The sequence below is a fragment of the Saccopteryx bilineata genome, chromosome 2 (genome assembly GCF_036850765.1).
Source record: "Saccopteryx bilineata isolate mSacBil1 chromosome 2, mSacBil1_pri_phased_curated, whole genome shotgun sequence".
NCBI classification, from domain to species: domain Eukaryota; kingdom Metazoa; phylum Chordata; class Mammalia; order Chiroptera; family Emballonuridae; genus Saccopteryx; species Saccopteryx bilineata.
In genome coordinates this window covers 148,739,035-148,762,907 of record NC_089491.1, presented here as the reverse complement: position 1 = coordinate 148,762,907, position 23,873 = coordinate 148,739,035, and the positions used below count along the sequence as shown (strand labels likewise).

General features: G+C 38.3%; 1 protein-coding gene across 4 annotated transcripts in view; it reads left to right on the top strand.

Annotated features, from left to right (window-relative positions):
- The window catches only part of NELL2 (neural EGFL like 2), a 513,811-nt gene that overhangs the window by 314,913 nt on the left and 175,025 nt on the right, over positions 1-23,873 (top strand). For all 4 annotated transcript variants that reach the window (XM_066258163.1, XM_066258164.1, XM_066258165.1 and 1 more), the window contains one exon: positions 493-618. In XM_066258163.1, coding sequence (XP_066114260.1) covers positions 493-618 — 126 coding nt within the window. The remainder of the gene's footprint in view (positions 1-492; positions 619-23,873) is intronic.

The window sequence follows — 23,873 nt, the reverse complement described above, 5'->3', positions numbered from 1 at the left end:
TCTAATAAGCTACATGTTATTGGTTTCATATCTTTAAGTGAAGTTATTAAGTTCTGGTATATATTGAATATTTTATTCACCTCTTGCAGGGTCTCACCAAGTGTACAGAATAACCAGTGAATCAAAAAAATAATGTATGATAGGCTCAGTATTGAAGTTTCCCAGACTCTAAGACAGCCTGATCTGTCCTTTCTGATTCAGTTAATCAATACAGATAGATGAATGCATTGAAAATTCCCAGATATATTTAGAATGATACAAGTTGAAATACACAGAAGCCTTTGAAACCCCAATAAAGCTCTTAGAAAAAAAAACTTTTATAGTTTCTTTCATTTGAACATCAAACATTTCTATTAAAGAAGATGTTTTGAATAGTTTTTTTTAAAATGCTTTTTAATTAGTTACTATTGTGCTCTCCTCACCAAAGAAAATGACAGAGAAACTCTAGAATATCGGTCACTATTGACTTCTTCGCTTGCCTTTTCTTCACAGACATTGACGAATGTGCTGAAGGGCGCCATTACTGCCGCGAGAACACCATGTGTGTCAATACCCCGGGCTCCTTCATGTGCATCTGTAACACCGGATACATCCGAATCGATGACTATTCGTGTACAGGTAAGTAGTGGCTCCTTATGAAATAAAACTGTCTATGTTTTAAATTTACTTGTAAAAGTGTTTAAAAGAAACTCTATTGGGGGGGAGTATGCCATAAATACTCCCTGACGACAAGACAAGCCATAAGCACAAGCATATGGTTTTGATTTGGTAGTTAGCTGTGAATCTGATCTGAGGAAAGCAATTTCTGCTTACTCTGGATGAGTTTTATTCTATACCCTGTTAAGAAGGTGAAGAGAACCAAATCAAGATTATGCCAACTTTAAATTTAAACAGTCTTTATTCTTGTGTGAATGCTATGGCAAATCTAAAAAGTAACCCCTAAGTAGTATTTCGTTTATTTATTATACAGTCTCTATAATGTTTATATAACATCAGGGTGATTAACTCTTTCGTGGACCAGCATCAGTCCATAGACTGGCAATTGAAAAACACCGCTTTATATGACAGGAGATTTTTGAATAGAGGAATAATATCATAAAGAATGTGATGTATTTCAGAAATAGATTCTTGGAGTGCTAGGGAATGGGAATTATAAAGAGAATTGAGCTTCATACTTCTGGGCAGTGCTGTCGAGTAACTACATCATAGAAGTTTTACTTACGTTTGTGTTATGAAATATCATATCAGAACCCTTCAGTACCATCCAGAGTTCAGGATATCCTGAGTGTTAGTAATATTTTAAAGTGGTCCTGGGATAAGACAACCTATTAGGTTCATATTCATAGGTTCCTACCTATAGAATATGAGAGAAAATGATGCTGGAAGGGTAGTGTGAAGACTGTGGGGTTTGAGGCAATGTGGGTATGAAATAAGTCATCCCTCTGGATTTATTTTTATTTTTTTAAAGTATGAGAAACATAAGTTCCATGTTTTAGAAGAACACATAGAATTATAAAACTGGAAGGAACTTAAAAATGTTAGATTTTGTCACCTTTTACTCTACCTCCAACTTTATAATTTTTATCAGAGGGATGTGTAAAATAACACTAAGAGGTTTCCAGGGAAATGGGCTTGGTGACACTTCTCAGTAAAAATATGAATATATAATAAAAGTGTTACTTTATGCCTTTGTATTGGTGTGTCCTCTTCTAAGTGTTTTAGTGACCATACTGTGTACCACTTGATAGCTTGTTTATAAGTTAGAGCAAAGGAAAGATCCTGCCTCTCAATTCAAATGTAATATTTATGTAAAAACAAAATGATGGAAATAAAAAAGTAATGAGAAATGACTTCTCAATCAATGGAGAATAAACAAAGATATTCTGTTGGAAGAAATATATAAAGTTGTAATGGATTTATAAATTCTTACTTTTTTTGACAGTTCATCTGAAACATTTGCACATTGTGGGAACAATTGTGCACTTTTTCTTTAGACAAAATTTAATCTCACTTTGTGGCAGTGTCTTGAAGGAAGACTGTAGAGATATTTTTAAAAATATATTATTTAGAAAATTTAATTTAATGGCATGACATTGATAAATTAGAGTACATAGGTTTCAGGTGAACATCTCTATAGTTCTTGAACTGTTGATTGTGTTGTGCACCCATCACCCAAAGTTAAATCATTTTCTGTCACCATATATTTGTCCCTCTTGACTCCCCTCCCCCATCTTCCTACCCTACAACCCTTCCCCCTTGAACCTACTTCATTTATTTATGTCCATGTGTTTAAGTTTATATCCCACCTATGTGTGAAATCATACAGTTCTTAGCTTATTCTGATTTACTTATTTCACTCCATATAATGTTCTCAAGGCCCATCCATGTTGTCGTAAATGGCGCTGTGTCATTGTTTCTTATGGCTGAGTAGTATTCCACTGTATGTATGTACCACCTCTTCTTTATCCAGTCCTCTATTCAGGGGCACTTTGGTTGTTTTCATGTCTTGGCCACTGTGAATAATGCTATGATGGACGTGGAGTTATGTGTGTCTTTGCATACGAATGTTTTCAAGGTTTGTTTTTTTTGGTAGATACCCAGTAGAGGCATCTCTGGGTTATATGGTAATTCTATTCTTAATTTTTGAGGAACCACCATGCTTTCTTCCATAATGGCTGTAACATTTTTCATTCCCACCAGCAGTGGCTGAGGGTTTCTTTTTCTCCACAGCCTTAGAGGTATTTTTTAACATAAAAGAAGAGTAAGAAAGAACAAGTTTTCATAAACATGCCATTTGTTGTAATATTGGTAATACTAGTAAGTCTGAGTTCCAAGGTCATGGTTAACAACAACAAAAAAAGACTAAGAGAAAACTGCTACCTCCCAGAGAGTGGTATTTCAAGATGTGCTCATGAAAAATAAGAGTACCAGAAGTTTTCAAGGAGTAGAGACTTTAAAAAGCTTTGTACGCCTTTGTACATCTTAGTGATTTTCTTTGTTTTTCTTATATTCTTAAAACATTTTCAAGATTATAAGTAAGAGAACATGACACATAATTTGGCCTCGTCTTGAATGAAGAGTGTTTCCTGGAGCAGGGTATTTTCAAGACGTTCATTTTCATTCTGAGCCTGTCTGTTGGCTGTAAATTCAAGGAGCAGTTTAGCTGTCAGTTCCTTACAGAGAAGTCCCTGCTTTGTCTTCACCTCTCCTGGTGCATTTTCCTTCCAAATAAAATCCCACAAGTTACTGTTTGTGTCTGACTACTTTGGGGGAATTTTTCCTTAAGATTCCAACGTACTTAATGACATAAATAAATGAATTTATAATGATATAAATTCCCTTTGTAGGAATGTGTAGGAATTACAAAGTTATTTTAAGAAAAACTGTTCAGGCCATGATTTTTGTACCTAAGGAACCAGAGCCAAGAACTTGAAGACCTGACATGTAATGGCTGTATTTCCGTCATGATGCACCAGCATTTCCAACTCGCACCACTATTTCTATGCTTCTACTTAAAGAACCAGAGACTTCTTTGCCTTTAAATGTCCTATCTATGGCAAGTAGGTCTACGAATTTGAAATTTTCCATTCTTACATAAAAGCTGGAGTTTCTAGGAAATATAAATGGATTTTATTTTGTAGTTCCAATGTCAGGTGATCTTTGACAGAAATTTATATGTTAGGTTATGCAGGATCAGCACATATTCAGGGTTCCTGTAAAGCAGCGGTTCTCAACCTGTGGGTCACAACCCCAGCGGGGTCGCCTAAAGCCATCGGAAAATACATAATGCACATCAGGTATTTACATTCCGAATCATAACTGTAGCAAAATTACAGTTATGAAGTAGCCACCAAAATTATTTTTTGGTTTGGGGTCACTACAACATGAGGAACTGTATTGCGGGGTCACGGCATTAGAAAGGTTGAGAACCACTGCTGTAAAGGAAATAGATGTTTAAATTCTACCACTTTGCATCTTTTTTCTCCACACTTGAATATTAACATCAGTACAAACACCTTGAAGAAACGACTTCTCTTGTGGGTATTTGCCTTGTGGCTGAAGGCATTGGGGCTGTACCTTTTTAAGAGTTCTTGTAAGACCAGAGCAGAACTTCATTTCTCTGATAAGGATTGGGATTTAGTTTCTCTTTCTCTGAGTTTTAGTAACAGACACTCACATACTTACAGTAGAAGGCCTTCCAGTATAAATGTCAAGACACCACTGCAGAGCCATTCTTTGATGTTTGTGGCTGAGCTCTTGAGTCTGATTTTGTTTTGCTTCTGTATTCCTGCTTCTTTTTTCCTATTGAAGAACCCCTTGACATAACAACTGATACACTTGACCCAGTACCCAGTGGACTCTCACACTTGCTTACCCCATCTGAAATTAATCATAGATATTCTAAATTAAAGAAGATCCCAAGAGCAATACACTTTACTTTATAGTCAAGGGCTTTGATCAATAAAAGAAACTTTTTTTTACTTTTATAACCCTGTAGCCCTAGAGTAGAAATTATGTATGCTACAGAGTAATTACCTTCTATCAGTTGGTGGAATTGCAGAGTTTTCTCTTTCAGTTTCAGACGATTTGATTCATATTTTCTTCATGATCATAAAACTTTGGAGATGGAAGAATTCTTAAGAATAATCTCATCCAGTCTCCGAACTTTCACAAATGGGGGCGGGGAGCAAGCTCAGAGAGATTAATTGCCTTACTCGTGATCATACAGTGAATAAGAAGCAGTGGGGTCCAGAAGATAAGCTTCTGTATTTATGTCTTTTATTTATCACCATTTACTTAGTTTGCAAACCAACAAAAGTAAATAAGGGTAAAATATTCATATTTTATCTAAAAATACATTATTCAATTTATAATATCCATTAATTAAACTGACTTTCTTAGAGCTTGTTCCAGTTCATTAGCTTCAACTCCAAGAAAAAATTTTTCCTCTACAGATTTTATAATAATAATCCTAAATCAGAATCAGTAGAAGAAATATAAATCATCATTTTCTGGGCTTCTGACTTTATTATTCAATTGCTCTAATAACTCAGTTGTACCATTTGCACAAATGATGCAGCAGTTTGTACTGTTCTAAACTCATTAATATAATTTTCTTTCTTGTGAGGGTGCATTGTTTCCTAATTAAGGCTTCATAATCTCTCTCCTAACATTTATTTTCTGTTCTTATAGAAGGAAACCTGGATATACCTGTAAGGAAAGAAAGAAAGATAGTGGGGGGAGGGAGAAAAGAGGAGAGAGGAAGAGAGAGAAAGAAGGAAGGAAAGAAAATAGAAAAGAAAGGAAATAAGGTGAGAAAAGACAACAGGAAGAGGATAGAAGAGAAGGAAAGGATTTGGTTTGCAAGAGCCACGATATTAGAAGCCCATTCTTCACCATTTCTGATTGTAAAAATAATTTTTATGCATGACAGAGTTTTCTGTTAACTTACCTGGATAAATGGCTTTCTTGGGTCATCATGTGAGCAATTCATTAAATTTGGCAAATACGTTTTAATCTTACTGGACATCTCTTATTGGAATTGGTCTTATATAATTAACAAAGAATAAAATATCTCTAGAAACAAAGATAAAAGTCAGCCCTGGCCGGTTGGCTCAGTGGTAGAGTGTTGGCTTGGCGTGCAGAGGTCCCGAGTTCGATTCCCGGCCAGGGCACACAGGAGAGGCGCCCATCTGCCTCTCCTCCCCTCCCCCTCTCCTTCCTCTCTGTCTCTCTCTTCCCCTCCCGCAGCCAAGGCTCCATTGGAGCAAAGATGGCCCGGGCGCTGGGGATGGCTCCTTGGCCTCTGCCCCAGGCGCTAGAGTGGCTCTGGTTGCGACAGAGCGACACCCTGGAGGGGCAGAGCATCGCCTCCTGGTGGGCAGAGCTTCACTCCCTGGTGGGCGTGCCGGGTGGATCCCGGTCGGGTGCATGCGGGAATCTGTCTGTCTCTCCCCGTTTCCAGCTTCAGAAAAATACAAAAAAAAAAAAAAGATAAAAGTCAAGAATTTTGTTTTATCAAAGGATAAAACAATCATTTCAGATCTTTCTGATATGTCTCTCTAATATGATTATGTTAAAAAAAAAAAAAAACAGAGCTCTGATTCTTTTTTGTATGTGCTTATGAGCTTGTAATCTTCCCACTACTGTACAGTTTTTTAGACGAGGACCAAGAAGGGGAAAGGTGGACCAGGAGAAGGGACAGAAAAAGTCTTGCCCAGCTTGGGGGGAAAATAGATACTTTAGGACAGTGGTTTTCCAACAAGGATGATTTTACCTTCACACCTGCCAGAGGTTATCTGACAATGTCTGGAAACATTTTTGGTTATCACAACTATGGAGAAAGGGGATTGCTACTGGTATATGTGGTGGGTAGAGGCCAGGGGTGCTGCTAAACATCTCATAATATTATTAGTAGAATAGCTATCCTCTTGAGAAAATGTCTTATTTTTATAGGACCGTTTCAACTTTGGAGACTTTTCTCTTGTTATTTTCCAACTAAGTCATTAATCTTCATCCTGCACAGGATATCCAGTACCAGGTAGCCCTTTATAACAAAGAATTATATGATCCAAAATGTCAGTAGTGCCAAGGTTGAGAAATTCAATTGTAGGTTCACCCAATCAAATTTGTAAGCTGTATACTTTCTTTTTAACTTTTCCTTGTTTGTCTTCAGGTTTCCTTTAGGCTCCATATCATGGTGCCTTTGCTCACTTCTTATGGTGTCCAGCATCCTGTATTCTGGCCTTCTTCAAAAGGCCAAAATGGACCCCTTCTCAATAAGGTCCACGCTCCCTCAAGTTCTTCCCTCTCCTTTCCCTTATTAAAAACCTGTTCTTAGCTTAACCCATGCGAATGATTCTCAGTGGTAAAACTGCAGGCCTCAGCAGAGGTGGCAGAGGGGGGATTTCTAAGGACTCCTTCAAAGGCCTCTCCTGATACCCACTCAGTATATTTTCCACAGACCCTGACTGCTGCTATCTAGAGCCTCCTGATGCTGGCTCTGGTCCCTGTCTCTTATAGGAAAAGGTCCATAAAGTGTCTGAAATACGCATGAGGCATTCTATCTATCAGGTACCTTATTTTTGTTGTTAAAAGAGCCTCTTATGGTATTCCCTGAGGAGTTTAACTTCTTTTTTCTTTTCAGAGACAGAGTGTCAGAGAGAGGGATAGATAGGGACAGACAGACAAGAACAGAGAGAGATGAGAAGCATCAATCATCAGTTTTTTGTTGCAACACCTTAGTTGTTCATTGATTGCTTTCTCATATGTACCTTTACCACGGGCCTTCGGCAGACTGAGTAACCCCTTGCTCAAGCCAGCGACCTTGGGTCCAAGCTGATGATCTTTTGCTCAAACCAGATGAGTCCGGGCTCAAGCTGGTGATCTCAGGGTCTTGAACTTGGGTCCTTCCACATCCCAGTCCGACGCTCTGTCCACTGCACCACCGCCTGGTCAGGCAAGTTTTACTTCTAAAAGTACTTCACTTTTTTATAGCATTGAATACTCCCGAGTGCTTACATTTTATGACCTTATTGTTGTAGTTACTTCTTCTCTAGCATGGTCAATACTGGCTTTTTTTTTTTAAGTCATTACAGCCATTCTATTTATTAGGCTTATTTAGTTGGTGATTATGGAGAAGCAGTCATGAATTTTATGATGCTACTGTTCTCTTTTTTACTGTTGGTTTCCTAGCATTTTAAAGAGTCTTGGATACTATTGTCATGCACAACAGGTTGCAGAGAAGGGTTTACTACTGGGCAACTGAATCAAAGATTTCAAGTCAGTTGTAACACATGCGTGCCCCTTCCTCAAATAGCTGCCTCTTGTGTGTTTCTTTAAAGTTTCCCACCACACAATACTAGAAAAGGTAATTTGCTTAAAGTGTTTAAAGACATATAACATTATTCTTTCTTTTTTATTCTACATTCTTCCAAAAAGAATTTAAGTTGAAGCTGGTAATTTATTGTATGGATGGACAATGACTTTATTATCAGGTATTTAAAAATAGCTCTGGATGGGCTTATCCAAATTGCAAGTACAGAAACAAGACAGATAATTCAGTGTAAGCATACCATGGTAATTACTGGTATATTAATAATAAAGGAAGTAAGAATGCTGTGGACAATGGCAGAGCGGCCAGTGCCACCAGGAGCACAGATCAGAGAGAACAGTGATAAGGAACAGGAACTGAAAAGCATAGCAGAATTCACCAAAAAATCCTAAATAAAGAAGATTATTTTAGTTATAAAGTACCTGGGCAGTTAATCTTTAGTAAAATGCCTAGCCGAAGGAGAAATCTTTAATAGATGTTAGCTACTATAACTGTGGTTGTTACTATTATGATTAGACAAGCTCTCCTCTTGAGGAAATGTCTTCTTTTCCCTGGGACTCTTTCAACTGAGCACTTTCCTCTGGTTATTTTCCAACTGAGTTATTATTTTTTGAAAAGTAGATAGCTTTGGTGGAGCAATGGATTTGACACGCTATTGTTTCTTCAACTATACTAATTATGCACTGTGAATAGGGGCTTTGAAAAGAAAGGGAATCCTTGGTGTAATTGAGTAGCACTTTCTTGGTGAGTTAGAAAAAGTCTTTCCATAGGAGGATTTTCCCTCAGATCTGGGAGGATCCTATTGTTCTTGTGAGTGAATGTTAGACTGGGATACCGTGGGGCAGGAGGGCTGCAGCCAGGGCCCTGCCTTGCCCTGGACACTAATCTGACCCGGGGAGGGAATATGACCTCTAAAGAATGAGTGAGTCTGAACGGTTCTCAAGCAGGGCCGATTTTATGAGCCCGGCTGCTTCTATTGGATTTCTTTTCTAAAGACCCACAGTCAGTAATCAGACAATCCTGCCATCTGGACATGAGTTGCCATGACTATTGGGAAAGACTTTTGCATATTTATGAACAACCACTTCATGTTTGGGGTCTGCATTGCAAAATATGATAACATTGTGGTATATTTCATAAAACATGAAAATCAGACAACTTTATGTTGTAAAATCTAAAATGTGGTCCCTAATGCTAAAAGATGCGTCATTCATCTCCTGCCGTTTGCTGTATATTATTACACTGTGTAGTCATTACTGAATAATTTGAAAATGTAAGCATGATTACAAAGTGCAAATTAAAGAATCAGGCCCCAGGACTGAAAGAATTCATAATAATAAGCTATTTTTAAACAAACGTAATCTAGAAAGTGTCTGTAGAAGACTGTGTGCTGTAGTTACCAGGAAGGGTTAATGTTTAGGAAACTTCAGGCCACATTTGGAAAACTTGCACAGAACAGAAGTGAGACGTCTGCGTGGTTAGTGAGGAGGCCAAGGCAATGTGCTTATCTCTTTTCTGAACACATATGTGCACGCATACAATTAGCAGCCAGCTCCAAACGAAACGGGCTCAAAGGATCAGGGAGCTGAATTGCCTTTTTTAAAGATGAAAAGCTTGGAAAGAAGGCTGTGCTATCTGAATCTGTCAGCTCCTGTATAGCAGTCTCCAGGCTTGTCAGAGCCTTTCCGCAGGATCGTGGTGCAGCCGTGGTATCTGTGTGTGACCTCTAGCCGGCCGCGGTTTGATCATCCGAGCACCCAGTGGTGTGTGTCCACGCCAGCCCGCCTTTGTGTGAGCCCAGCTGAGCACTGAGATGGTGGGAGCTGCCTCGTTAGTCAGCCTCACCTGCTTGGACTTGGTTAGTCAGTAAACCCTAATTCACCTTTGTCTCAAATGCTTGTAGTATTTGAGTTTTATTTTGAGATTTTTATATGAAAAGCAGAGCGCTGAAAACTCACATAGGGGAATAAAAAGATTACACATGCCGGGAGTGTAATAATAGCGGTGTCTTAGCAACAGACAGCAATGGAGGACAGGATTATTGACGTCGTGTTTCAGCAGATGTCTTTCATTTCCTTCCTTGCTTGCTGGCTTTGACACGTTAGCTGGAATGAAAGTTTGATCTTCCTGTGCCTCCTCACTGTTGGAGTGTTCCATGGAACAGAGTTCACCTCTGGTTCCACTGCCACACTGACCTGGCAATGTGTGTGTCACCTCCTGGTGGCATTGCCTTGTCTCGCTGCTCTCCTTTCTGCCCAGTCCAGGTGCCTCCACAGGGTCACATTCAGGTCATGGAATTGGGCTCTGAGGGTGAGTGTCTTCTCTCAGATCTGAGCCTGTCTCTGCCATGTGCTCTGCTGGGGCATGTAGAGCCATACTCATTGCTGGGATAGTGCTTTGCTCTCTGTCATTGACACCTCTTTTAGTGATTGGTACTTTCTTTGTATAATTTGTGATACCATGTAAGAGGCTCCCTTTTGCTGAAAAAAAGTTCTTTCATCAAAGGGAACACATTGTGTTAGTTATCTACTGCTGCATAAGAAATAAACCCAACATTTAGCAGCTTAAGACAACACACATTTCTTGTCTCATAGTGTCTGTGGGTCAGGAATCTGGGCATGGGACCACTGGGTCCCTTCTGCTTCAAGGTCACCCATAAGGCTACAATCAGATTGTCCTGCAAAACTGGGGAAGGATATTTTCCAAGCTCACCTTTATGATGGTTGGCAGACTGCATTTCTCATTGGCTGTGACTGTAGGACCTTTCTAAGATGGCAGTTTATTTCATCAAAGCCAGTGAGAGAGAGCCTACTAGCAGGATGGAAATCACCATCTATTGTAACCTAACCACAGAAGTGATATCCTATTGCCGTTGTTCTAATATACTGGTGATAAACAGATCACCAGGTCTGTCCTATACCAACGGAGGGAATTACACAGAGGCATGGATATCAGGAGGCAGAGATCATTGGGGACCATCTTAAAGGCTACCTACTATAGGCATTGACTATTATACATAGTTATCAGAACTAACCCACTTCAGCTAAGAGCTTATAAAGAATGCCAGACTGAAGAATAAGAAAGAGTAAAGAAAGTAGTAGAAATATGTTGTATAAGAACTGGACATGAGCAATTGTGAAAAGTTCATGAGATGTCATACATTTATTTAACTTTTCTTTCTACCAGAGCTTTGATATGGGTACATGGTAGTGCTATTGTCCAATTTAATAGGTGGAGATGGTGGAAATGAACACTGTGACACGTTCTCTAACAAAGAAGTGTGCAGAGAGCTGTGGGGATCCCAGAAAAGGCAGTGAGTAATCTGTCTTAAGCCTGGATATAGGCAGGCATCACCGAGTGACATTTAAATTGAGGTGTTTAAGGATGAACAGACATTTCAGAAAAGAAAAGAAGTGAGAGGAGACATTTCATGTAGAAGGAAGACTAGGTACAAAAGCATAGGTGGTTTTATAATAGCAAGTTTAGTGTGACTGGAATTATAAGAGATAAAGCCAGAAAATCCTGTAGAAAATTTAAAGAGATTTTTATGGTTTCTGAAACATTTTTCTCAGTCTGTACATATTCTAATTAAGATGTGCATGTTGAAGTGGTAACACTTTATTTTGTTATTGTTTTATATTATTTTTCTTTTGTGCTAGAAAGTTTATTATTAAGTAGATGAAATGTCTAACAATCAATGATGACCTTGAATCAAGATAATATGTTATTTCATTTCAAAGAAAACAGGATGCACTGTTGGTATTCCTGGAACTCCATGAAAACAAATTTTTGGTGTGGCCTAATGAGAACTGATTTTAGAATTCTTTTGGAATGAAATCATATCCACGAAGTTACTACGTGAAGCATTTTTATACAATAGATTTGCATATGTATGCTCATTAAATGTTGTGAAATGCAACAACAACAACATACAACTACAAGAAGACAGGACATAGCTAAGAGCCTCTCTCTTTAGTTGGTCCAAATAAAATGACAATCTTTTCCCTGGTCTTCTTCTCCATGAACATTTTGTGGCATTTTAGCTTATGGGTAGTAGCTTATTTATCTTTTTGGATTTGAGTCCTTGTTCTTCTATCTACGAGCTGTCATTGTGAGCAATCTTCCTAACTTCTAAACCTCAGTTTCTTTATCTTTAAAGTGGAATGATATTATATACCTTATATGCTGTTTTTAGAATTCAGTGAGAGGAAGCAAGTGAAGTAATCAGCCTGACAATTGGAACATGAACAACTGAAATAGTTATTATTGTCCCCATTCTTGGTAAACAAAATAATGACCCTCCAATGGCATCCACATCCTACTCCCTAGAACCTGTGAAAGTGTTATCTGGCATGGCAAAGCTGACGAAGGTTAAAGACTTTGACTTGGGGATACTGCCTTTGATTATCCAAGTGGGCTCAATCTAATCGCATGGATCCTTAAAAGAGAAGTACTTCCCCCCACTTTTGTCTGAGGCAGATGTGACCATGGAAGAATGGTCAGAGAGATGCAACATTAATGACTTTGAAGGTGGAGAGGGGGCCACAAGCAAAAATAACCTCGAGAGGAACAGCCTCAAGAAGCTGGAAAAGGCAAGAAAACAGCCTCTTGAGAGGAATGCAGTCTGTGCACATCATGCCTTCAGCCTGGCAGACCCATGTCTGGCTTTGGGCCTATAGAACTATAAGATAATGAATTTATGTGGTTTCAAGCCATTGAGTTTAGAGTTGTTTGTTATGACAACAATAGAAAACTAATATGCTATTAATATTAGCTAACACTGTTGAATTGTCTGAAACTGTATTTTAAAATGATTCTCAGTTCCCATCTATTTTTTAGTTGTGAGAAGCAACAATTCAATTCTAATAATTCTGGAGCACGTCTACTGTTTGTGGTGAGAGTTACAGATATAGTTTGTTCAGGAGAGGGAGGTTCATATTTATGCCCAAGTTTCTTACTTTAGTGATTGAGTTGCTTTTTTCATATTTGGTTTTGGTGTAAATTTTGGGGTGCTCATTATGTTAACATTTTCCTAGACTGTTTCTCGTTAACCCAAAAAACACAGTTAACAGAAATATAGATGATTCATTTACCCAAAACATGGTAAATTTAATGTCTATGTAGTATATTTCTCATCTGCATCCTTATTAAAATTTTGAAATTAATAACATGATTGAAGTTGGCAGGTGATAATTTTGAAAGCACTATTTAAAAGTTCTTTTGTAAACCTAGGTGGGTTGTTGGGAATCGCTGTTGCCATAGAGCTTTGGAATGGAAGGCAGAGTTGTTGATAATGGCCTTTTAATTGAGGAAGGCTCCATGCTAGCCACGCTATATCCAAGTCACAAATTAGTGACCTGTGGACCATAATTGTCTCACAGTGGCCATATTTTTGGCTCTTGGGGCATTTTAATGATCCAACATTTAAATGGTCAAAAGATTTCATTATGAAAACCTGAATTTCTCCATTACCTCTGGATCTGCATTGCTGCACTACAACTATCAAATGCAGATCTTAGTTGCAGCTCTCTTAAAAGAAGGCCCTTCTGGTCACCTGTCCTCAACTCCCAGTTCCTGAGGCTGCAGTTCCTGAAGTAAACACTGAATGCCAGCATCCTTACAGCTACCCACTTATTGTTTCTGTCCAACCCATGAGCTGGAGTATTTTTAGTTTTCAACCTATGATTTATAGTATTAAATTGATCATAAATATGGTCATCTTAAACCATAGAGATTTTAATATAGAAATAATGTCAAAGGTTTGGCTCCTTTATGAGTCATGACTCTACTACATTCATAATTCACATTGACACAAGCCCTAGAAGAACCATCAGACACTTCAATAAATTTTGAATTCATCTGTATTGGTTTTCCTTGTGAAATTAAATTATAATAACCTTAAACAATAAAGTCACGAGCAGTATATATAGGATATTAAACTGTAGCGTCAGATAGTTGGCCAGTTTTAAAAACTCCTAAAAATTTAGCTCATTGAATTGTTTATAGCAGAAGAAATCATGTAGACCAAAGAATACATAACATTTGTTGATAAACTGGAAAGGGTCCATGAAAGAGAAATTGAATACTATATGTTTTGCTCTCTAATGACCAGTCTGTTTTTTGATGGATGTAATATTTTTCAATGGGGGTAGCAGTAGGTGGCTTGTAGGAAAATAACAAGATAATACATAGAAGGTAATCATCTGTAGGAAGATAATGCCTAAGTACAGTTTACAGAATTTCACAGTGAGCTAATCACTGAAAGAGGACATGTTACTGTTTACAAGTCCTTCGTAAGAGGAGTTGGTCCTAGGGCTGTGGGCTTTAGCTTAGGTGATATTGATGCTTTTGATTTTTTTATTTTTGGCATCTCTCTGCACACATTGCAATTAGTGGTATCACTTCTTGTTTAGCAGTAAAACATTTCAGGCGTTTTTTTTTATATTTATTTATTTATTTTAGACAAATTTAACAGGGTGACATAGGTCAACCAGAGTACATAGATTTTGAGAAAACATTTCCACATCATTTAGACAGTCGATTATGCTGTCACTCAAAGACAAATCATTCTCTGTCACTCTATAATATGTTTTTCTTTAAGTCCCTCCCCTTCCTCCAACCCTCCCTCCTCCCTTCCCCTCACCCTGGTAACCACTGCACTTTTATCCCACCTATGTATGGAATCATATGGTTCTTAGCTTTTTCTGATTTACTTATTTCACTCGGTATAATGTTCTCAAGGACCATTCGTGTTGTTGTAAAATGATACTATGTCATCATTTCTTATGGCTGAGTAGTATTCCATAGTATATATGTACCACATCTTCTTTATCCAATCCTCTATTGAAGGGCATTTTGACTGTTTCCATGTCTTGGCCACCGTGAACAATGCTGCAGTGAACATGGGGCTGCATGTGTCTTTACGTACCCATGTTTTCAAGTTTTAGGTGTATATACCCAGCAGAGGGATTGCTGGGTCATATGGTAGTTCTATTCTTAATTTTTTGAGGAACCACCATACTTTCTTCCATAATGGTTAGACTAATTTACATTCCCACCAACAGTGAGTGAGGATTTCTTTATTCCCACAGCCTCTCCAGCACTTGTTATTACCTGTCTTGTTGATAGTAGCTAATCTAACAGGTGTAAACTGGTGTCTCATTGTAGTTTTGATTTACATTTCTCTAATAGCTAGTGAAAAGAACTCTTTTTTATGTATCTGTTGGCCATTTGTATTTCTTCTTGGGAGAAGTGTCTGTTCATGTCCTCTTCCCATTTTTTTATTGGATTGTTTACTTGTTTGTCATTGAGTTTTGTGAGTTCTTTATATATTTTGGATATTAGCCTCTTATCTGAGCTGTTGTTTGAAAGTATCATCTCCCTTTTAGTTGGCTATTTGTTTTGTTGACAGTTTCTTTTGCTGTGTAGAAGCTTCTTAGTCTGATGTAGTCCCATTCATTTATCTTTGCCTTCACTTCCCTAGCCTTTGGGGTCAAATTCATAAAATGTTCTCTACTGCCAAGGTCCATGAGTTTAGAACCTATGTTTTCTTCTATGTAATTTATTGTTTCCCATCTTATATTTAGGTCTTTGAGCCATCTTGAATTAATTTTTTGTGCAAGGACACAAACTGTAGTCAGGTTACATTCTTTTGTATGTGGCTTTCCAGTTTTCTCAGCACCACTTATTGAAGAGGCTTATTTTTCTTTATTGTGTGTTTTTGGCTCCTTTATCAAAGATGATTTGACCATATATATGTGGTTTTATTTCTGGACTCTCTATGTACTGTTCCTTGGTCTGTGTGTCTATTTTTCTGTCAGTACCATGCTGTTTTGACTATTGTCACCCTGTAGTATAATTTGAAGTCAGGTATTGTAATGCCTCTAGCTTCGTTTTTTTTTCCTTAGGATTACTTTGGTTATTTGAGGGGTTTTTTGTTTGTTTGTTTTTTTAAATTTATTTATTAAATTTAATGCAGTGACATTGATAAATCACGGTACATACGTTGAAAGAAAACATCTCTACATTATTTTGAGATTTGATTGTGCTGTGTACCCCTCCTCCAAAGTTAAATTGTCTCTGTCACCTTCTATCTGGTTTTCTTGTGTCCCTTCCCTCCCCCAACCCCTCTCTCCTTCTTTGCCCCTTCCCCCTCCCCCCACCCCCCTCCACCCATCCCCCTCCCCTGTTGCCATCACATTCTTGTTCATGTCTCTGAGTCTCATTTTTATGTCCCTTCTATGCATGGATTCATATAGTTCTTAGGTTTTTTCTGATTTACTTATTTCACTACGTATAATGTTATCAAGATCCATCCATGTTATTGTAAATGATCCGATGTCATCATTTCTTATGGCTGAGTAGTATTCCATAGTATATATGTACCAAAGCTTTTTAATCCACTCATCCTCTGACGGACACTTGGGCTGTTTCCAGATCTTTGCTATTGTGAACAATGCTGCCACAAACATGGGGTGCATTTCTCCTTTTGGAGCCGTTCTATGGTGTCCTTGGGGTATATTCCTAACAGTGGTATAGCTGGGTCAAAAGGCAGTTCGATTTTCAGTTTTTTGAGGAATCTCCATACTGTTTTCCAAAGTGGCTGCACCAGTCTGCATTCCCACCAGCAGTGCAGGAGGGTTCCCTTTTCTCCACATCCTCGCCAGCACTTATTCTGTGTTGTTTTGTTGATGAGCGCCATTCTGACTGGTGTGAGGTGATATCTCATTGTGGTTTTAATTTGCATTTCTCTAATGATTAGTGATGTTGAGCATTTTTTCATTTGCCTATTGGCCATTTGTATGTCCTCTTTGGAGAAGGGTCTATTCATCTCTTTTGCCCATTTTTGGATTGGATTGTTAGTCTTCCTGGTGTTGAGATTTACAAATTCTTTATAAATTTTGGTTATTAACCCCTTATCAGACGTATTGTCAAATATGTTCTCCCATTGTGTAGTTTGTCTTTTTATTCTGTTCTTGTTGTCTTTAGCTGTGCAAAAGCTTTTTAGTTTGATATAGTCCCATTTGTTTATCCTGTCTTTTATTTCACTTCCCTGTGGAGATAAATCAGCAAATGTATTGCTCCGAGAGATGTCCGAGAGCTTACTGCCTATGTTTTCTTCTAAGATGCTTATGGTTTCACCACCTACATTTAAGTCTTTTATCCATTTTGAGTTTATTTTTGTGAGTGGTGTAAGCTAGTGATCTAGTTTCATTTTTTTTGCAGGTAGCTGTCCAATTCTCCCAACACCATTTGTTGAAGAGGCTATCTTTACTCCATTGTATGCTCTTACCTCCTTTGTCAAATATCAGTTGTCCATAGAACTGTGGGTTTATTTCTGGGTTCTCTGTTCTGTTCCATTGATCTATATGTCTGTTCTTATGCCAGTACCAAGCTGTTTTGAGTACAGTGGCCTTGTAGAATAACTTGATATCAGGAAGTGTGATTCCTCCCACTTTATTCTTCTTTTTTAAGATTGCTGAGGCTATTCATGTTCTCTTTTGGTTCCATATAAATTTTTGGAATATGTGGTATATATCTTTGAAGTATGTCATTGGTATTTTAATTGGTATTGCATTAAATTTATAGATTGCTTTGGGTAAAATAGACATTTTAATGATGTTTATTCTTCCAAACTATGAGCACGGTATATGCTTCCACCTGTTTGTATCTTCCTTGATTTCTTTTATCAATGCTTTGTAATTTTCCAAGTACAAGTCTTTAGTCTCCTTGGTTAAGTTTACTCCTAGGTACTTTATTTTTTTGGTTGTAGTAGTGAAGGGGATTGTTTCCTAAATTTCTCTTTCTGACTGTTCATTGTTGGTGTATAAAAATGCCTCTGATTTCTGAGTATTGATTTTATATCCTGCCACTTTGCTGAATTCATTTATCAGGTCCAGTAGCTTTTTGACTGAGACTTTAGGGTTTTCTATATACAATATCATATCATCTGCAAATAATGATAATTTTACTTCTTCTTTTCCAACTTGAATGCCTTTTATTTCTTCTTCTTGTCTGATTGCTGTGGTTAGGACTTCCAGTACTATGTTAAATAAGAGTGGTGAAAGGGGGCACCCCTGCCTTGTTCCTGATTTTAAGGGTATTGCTTTTAATTTTTGCCCATTGAGTATGATGTTGGCTGTGGGTTTCTCATAGATGGCTTTAATCATGTTGAGGTATGTTCCCTGTATTCCCACTTTGCTGAGAGTTTTGATCATGAATGGGTGCTGGATTTTACCAAATGCTTTTTCTGCATCTATTGAAATTATCATATGGTTTTTCTCCTTCTTTTTGTTTATGTGATGAATCACATTGATTGATTTACGAATATTGTACCATCCTTACCTCCCCAGAATAAATCCCACTTGATCATGGTGTATGATTTTTTTCCATATATTGTTGGATCCAGTTTGCTAATATTTTGTTGAGTATTTCAGCATCTATATTCATCAGAGATATTGGCCTATAATTTTCTTTCTTTGTGTTGTCTTTGCCTGGTTTTGGAATCAGAATTATGCTCGCCTCATAAAAGGATCTTGGAAGTCTTCCTTCCTCTTGAATTTTTTGAAATAGTTTGAGAAGGATAGGAGTTAGTTCTTCTTTGAATATTTGGTAGAATTCAGTTGTGAAGCCATCAGGCCCCGGACTTTTCTTTGTTGGGAGTTTTTTGATAACTCTTTCGTCTAATTAGTTGTAATCGGTCTGTTTAGGTTTTCTGATTCTTCCAGATTGATTTTTGGAAGATTGTATGTTTCAAGGAATTTGTCCATTTCATCTAGGTTGTCTAGTTTTTTGGAATACAGTTCTTCTTACTATTTTCTTACAATATTTTGTATTTCTGTTGTGTCAGTTGTTATTTCTCCTCTCTCATTTCTAATTTTATTTATTTGAGTCCTCTCTCTCTTTTTCTTGGTGAGTCTAGTTAAAGGTTTATCAATCTTGTTTACCTTTACAAAGAACCAGCTCCTAGTTTCATTGATCCTCTGTATTGTTTCTTTAGCCTCTATGTCATTTATTTCTGCTCTGACCTTTATTATTTCCTTCCTTCTACTACATTTGGGCTTTACTTGCTGTTCTTTTTCTAATTCTTTTAGATGCAGGGTTAAGTTGTTTATTTGAGCTTTTTCTAGCTTCTGAAAGTATGCCTGTAGTGCTATGAACTTCCCTCTCAGTACTGCTTTTGCAGTGTCCCATAAATTTTGAGTTGTTGTATGCTCATTGTCATTCATTTCTAGGAATTTTTTTATTTCTTCTTTGATCTCATTCTTAATCATTCATTATTTAACAACCTGCTATTTAGTTTCCATGTGTTTGAGAATTTTTGAGCTTTTCTGTTGTGGTTCATTTCTAGTTTCATGCCGTTGTGATCGGAGAAAGTGCTTGATATGATTTCAGTCTTCTTAAATTTGTTGAGACCACTTTTGTGCCCTAACATGTGGTCTATCCTAGAGAATGTACCATAAGCACTTGAAAAAAATGTATATTCTGCTGCTTTAGGGTGAAAGGTTCTGAAGATATCTATTAAATCGAGTTGATCTAGTGTTTCCAGTAAGTCTGCTGTTTCTTTGTTAATTTTCTTTCTTAAGGATCTATCTAGTGATGTTAGTGGGGTATTGAAATCCCTACTATTATAGTATTGCTATTGATTTCACCCTTTAAATCCATCAAAGTCTGCTTTATATATTTGGGTGCTCCTATATTAGGTGCATAGATATTTATAATAGTTATATCTTCCTGCTGGATTACTCCCTTTATCATTATGTAGTGGCCTTCTTTATCTCTTACTATATATCCTTTGTTTTAAAGTCCAATTTGTCTGATATAAGTATTGCTACCCCAGCTTTTTTTTCATTTCCATTTACATGAAATGTTTTTTTCCATCCTTTTACCTTTAATCTATGTGTATCTTTTGTTCTAAGGTGTGTCTCTTGTAGACAGCATATGTATGGGTTCTGTTTTCTTATCCACGCAGCTACCCTATGTCTTTTGATTGGATCATTTAATCCATTTACGTTTAAGGTTATTATTGATATGTAGTTGTTTATTGCCATTTTCTTCTTTAAAGGTGTAGTCCTTTTTTGCTATATTCTTTTCCCACTTTGATCTGTTTACAGCAGGCCCCTTAACATTTCCTGCAGCATTGTTTTGGTTGTAATGAATTCCTTGAGTTGTATTTTGTGTGAGAAGCTTTTTATTTCTCCTTCGATTTTAAATGATAGCCTTGCTGGATAAAGAAGTCTTGGTTGTAGGTTCTTGTTCTGCATTACTTTGAATATTTCTTGCCATCCCCTTCTGGCCTCAAGTGTTTCTGTTGAGAACTCAGATGTCATCCTTATGGGGGCTCCTTTGTAGGTGATAACTTTTTTTTCTCTTGCAGCTTTTAATATTTTCTCTTTATCGCTTAGCTTTGGTATTTTAATTATGATGTGTCTTGGTGTAGGTTTCTTTGGGTTTCTCTTTAATGGAATCCTCTGTTCTTCTTGGACTTGTGAGAGTTTCTCTTGCATTAATTTGGGGAAGTTTTCAGCTATGATATAATTGAACAAAGTCTCTATGCCTTGTTCTTTTTCTTCTTCTTCAGGAACCCCTATGATGCAGATGTTATTTCTCTTCATGTTGTCACAGAGCTCTCTAAGGGTTTCCTCTGATTTTTGAGTATCTTTTCTCTTTTCTTCTCTGCTTTCATTCCTTCATTCCAGTTGTCCTCCAACTCGCTGATTCGATCTTCAGCTCTATCTATCCTGTTTTTTATTTTTTATTATTTTATAATAATTTTATTTTTTTTAATGGGGTGACATCAATAAATCAGGATACATATATTCAAAGATAACAAGTCCAGGTTACCTTGTCATTCAATTATGTTGCATACCCATCACCCAAAGTCAGATTGTCCTCTGTCACATTCTATCTTGTTTTCTTTGTGCCCTTCCCCCTCCCCCTTTCCCTCTCCCATTCCCCCCTCCCCCCCGTAACCACCACACCCTTATCAATGTCTCTTAGTTTCACTTTTATGTCCCACCTATGTACGGAATAATGCAGTTCCTGGTTTTTTCTGATTTACTTATTTTCCTTCGTATCATATTATCAGGATCCCACCATTTTGCTGTAAGTGTTCCGATGTCATCATTTCTTATGGCTGAGTAGTATTCTATAGTGTATATGTGCCACATCTTCTTATCCAGTCATCTATTGATGGGATTTTTGGTTGTTTCCATGTCCTGGCCACTGTGAACAATGCTGCAATAAACATGGGGCTGCATGTGTCTTTACTTATCAGTGTTTCTGAGTTTTGGGGGTATATACCCAGTAGAGGGATTGCTGGGTCATAACGTAGTTCTATTTTCAGTTTTTTGAGGAACCACTATACTTTGTTACATAATGGTTGTACTACTTTACATTCCCACCAACAGTGTATGAGGCTTCCTTTTTCTCCACAGCCTCTCCAACATTTGCTATTACTTGTCTTGCTAATAATAGCTGATCGAACAGGTGTGAGGTGGTATCTCATTGTCGTTTTGATTTGCATTTCTCTAGTAGCTAAAGAAGATGAGCATCTTTTCATATATCTGTTGGCCATTTGTATTTCTTCCTGGGAGAAGTGTCTGTTCATATCCTCTTCCCATTTTTTTATGGGATTGTTTGTTTGTTTGTTGTTGAGTTTTATGAGTTCTTTGTATATTTTGGATATTAGGCCCTTATCTGAGCTGTTGTTTGAAAATATCATTTCCCATTTAGTTGGCTTTCTGTTTATTTTGTTATCAGTTTCTCCTGCTGAGCAAAGACTTCTTAGTCTGATGTAGTCCCATTCATTAATTTTTGCCTTCACTTCTCTTGCCATTGGAGTCAAATTCATAAAATGCTCTTTAAAACCCAGGTCCATGAGTTGAGTACCTATGTCTTCTTCTATGTACTTAATTGTATCAGGTCTTATGTTTAGATCTTTGATCCAATTTGAGTTAATTTTTGTACAGGGGGAGAGACTGTAGTCCAGTTTCATTCTTTTGCATGTGGCTTTTCAGTTTTCCCAGCACCATTTCTTGAAGAGGCTTTCTTTTCTCCATTGTGTGTTGTTGGCCCCTTTATCAAAAATTATTTGACTATATATATGTGGTTTTATTTCTGGACTTTCTATTCTGTTCCATTGGTCTGAGTGTCTATTTTTCTGCCAATACCATGCTGTTTTGATTGTCGTGGCCCTATAATAGAGTTTGAAGTCAGGTATTGTTATGCCCCCAGCTTCATTCTTTTTCTTTAGGATTGCTTTGGCTATTCGGGGTTTTTTATAGTTCCATATAAATCTGATGATTTTTTGCTCTATTTCTTTAAAAAATGTCATTGGAATTTTGATGGGAATTGCATTAAATTTGTATATTGCTTTGGGTAATATAGCCATCTTGATTATATTTATTCTTCCTAGCCAAGAAAAAGGTATATTCTTCCATCTCATTATATCTTTTTAGATTTCCCTTAAAAATGGTTTATAGATCCATATAGAGAGTAATGGCAGAGTAGGAAGCGATACCGATAAATCTCCCCCAAAACTCAACAAGATCTTCAACCAGAAACAGAAAAACCTATACTTGGAGCTTCCAGATTCTTCGCAATACACCCAAAGGTATGATTGAGTGAAAAATTGGCTAAATATATAACCAAACCCCAAAAGAAATAGGGAGTAAGAAATGCTCCGCCTTCCTCACTAACCTAAACAGGGCGGCTTTTTCTGGTAACTGTGAATTTAGAAACTGAGGCGGGCAAAGGGGGTGAATAGATCCAGGCCGCCGTAGCAAAAACGGCCGAACCAGGCTGTGGCTCAGAGATCCAAGCCGAGGAAAATCTGATCCTGTGGCAACCCGGGCAATACAAGCTAACACTCGCGCCAAACCCAAACAAAGAAAGACAAGCGGAGCGGCCATTTTACCCGGTCTCCTGGTCGGTGCGCAGTTAGTGGAAGAGAGATTTCTTCCTAAGCCGCGGAAGTGGGTGCCCGTGTTGCCCCACGGAGAGGCAGGGTCAGAGGCCTTTCTGTGGGCTGAGGGCAGAGTCTCTGGGCAGCCCCAGCGCCCTGGGAAAGCCACGCACGGGAGGGAGTGAGAACTAATCCCAACGGTGGAGATTTTCCGTGCTGGTGAGGGTTTCACTCAGAGGGAACCGCGGCCGGCCTCATATCCTGGTTTGCGCGCCCAGATAAGGAGTGAGCGATTCCACCGAGTGCCTCGGCAGTGCGCGCCCGTGTTATCGCACAGAGGGGCAGAGTCAGGGGCCTTTGTGTGGGCCAAAGCGGAATCTCAGGCCGCCCCAGCGCCTTGCAAAAGCCGCACACGGGGACGGAGCGAGACTCAATTCCAACGCTGCAACTTTTCCCTGCGGTTGGGGGTTTCACTCAGAGCGTGAGACTGCTGGCCGGATATCCTGGTCGCAGACAGTGAGTGAGAGTTTCCTCCAAGCGCCCCGGAAGTGGGCGCCCGCTTGTGTTACCGGACAGAGTGGCAGAGCCAGAGGTCTTCGAGTGGGCGGAAAGCCCGCCTGATTATGCTAGCAGCTCTGACTGACTGAGCCTTACCCAGAGCCCTGTGCTGAGTGGAAATAGAGTGGGGAGTTGCCAGCAATTTGAGCCTCTTACTATCCAGGCAGAGGCAGCAGCAACCCCATACCTGGACTATCAGGCTACTAATTGAGGAAGGAAAGACTAGGAGAAAGGCTCCAGGAACACGGACTCTCTCACTGTCGGAGCCTATAAATGCTAATGAGCCTCGACTCCCAACGAGAATAAAGCACAATACATGACATTGCCATAGAGACTTATCAACTGCAAACCTCTACCTGAGCGTGCCGAAGGGGCAGAACCCGGGGTACAGAGTCACCGACCAGGAAGAGGGAGAGAAAAGAAAAAGCAAGAAGATAACCTCTCAAAATCAAGAATAATCTGCAGACTTTATAACCTATCCCATTTTATTATATTTGTTCGTTTGTTTCTCTTATCTTCATTCTTGAGACTTTTTTTTCCTCCTCCAATTTGGCCGATTAACTCTCTACCGGTCTT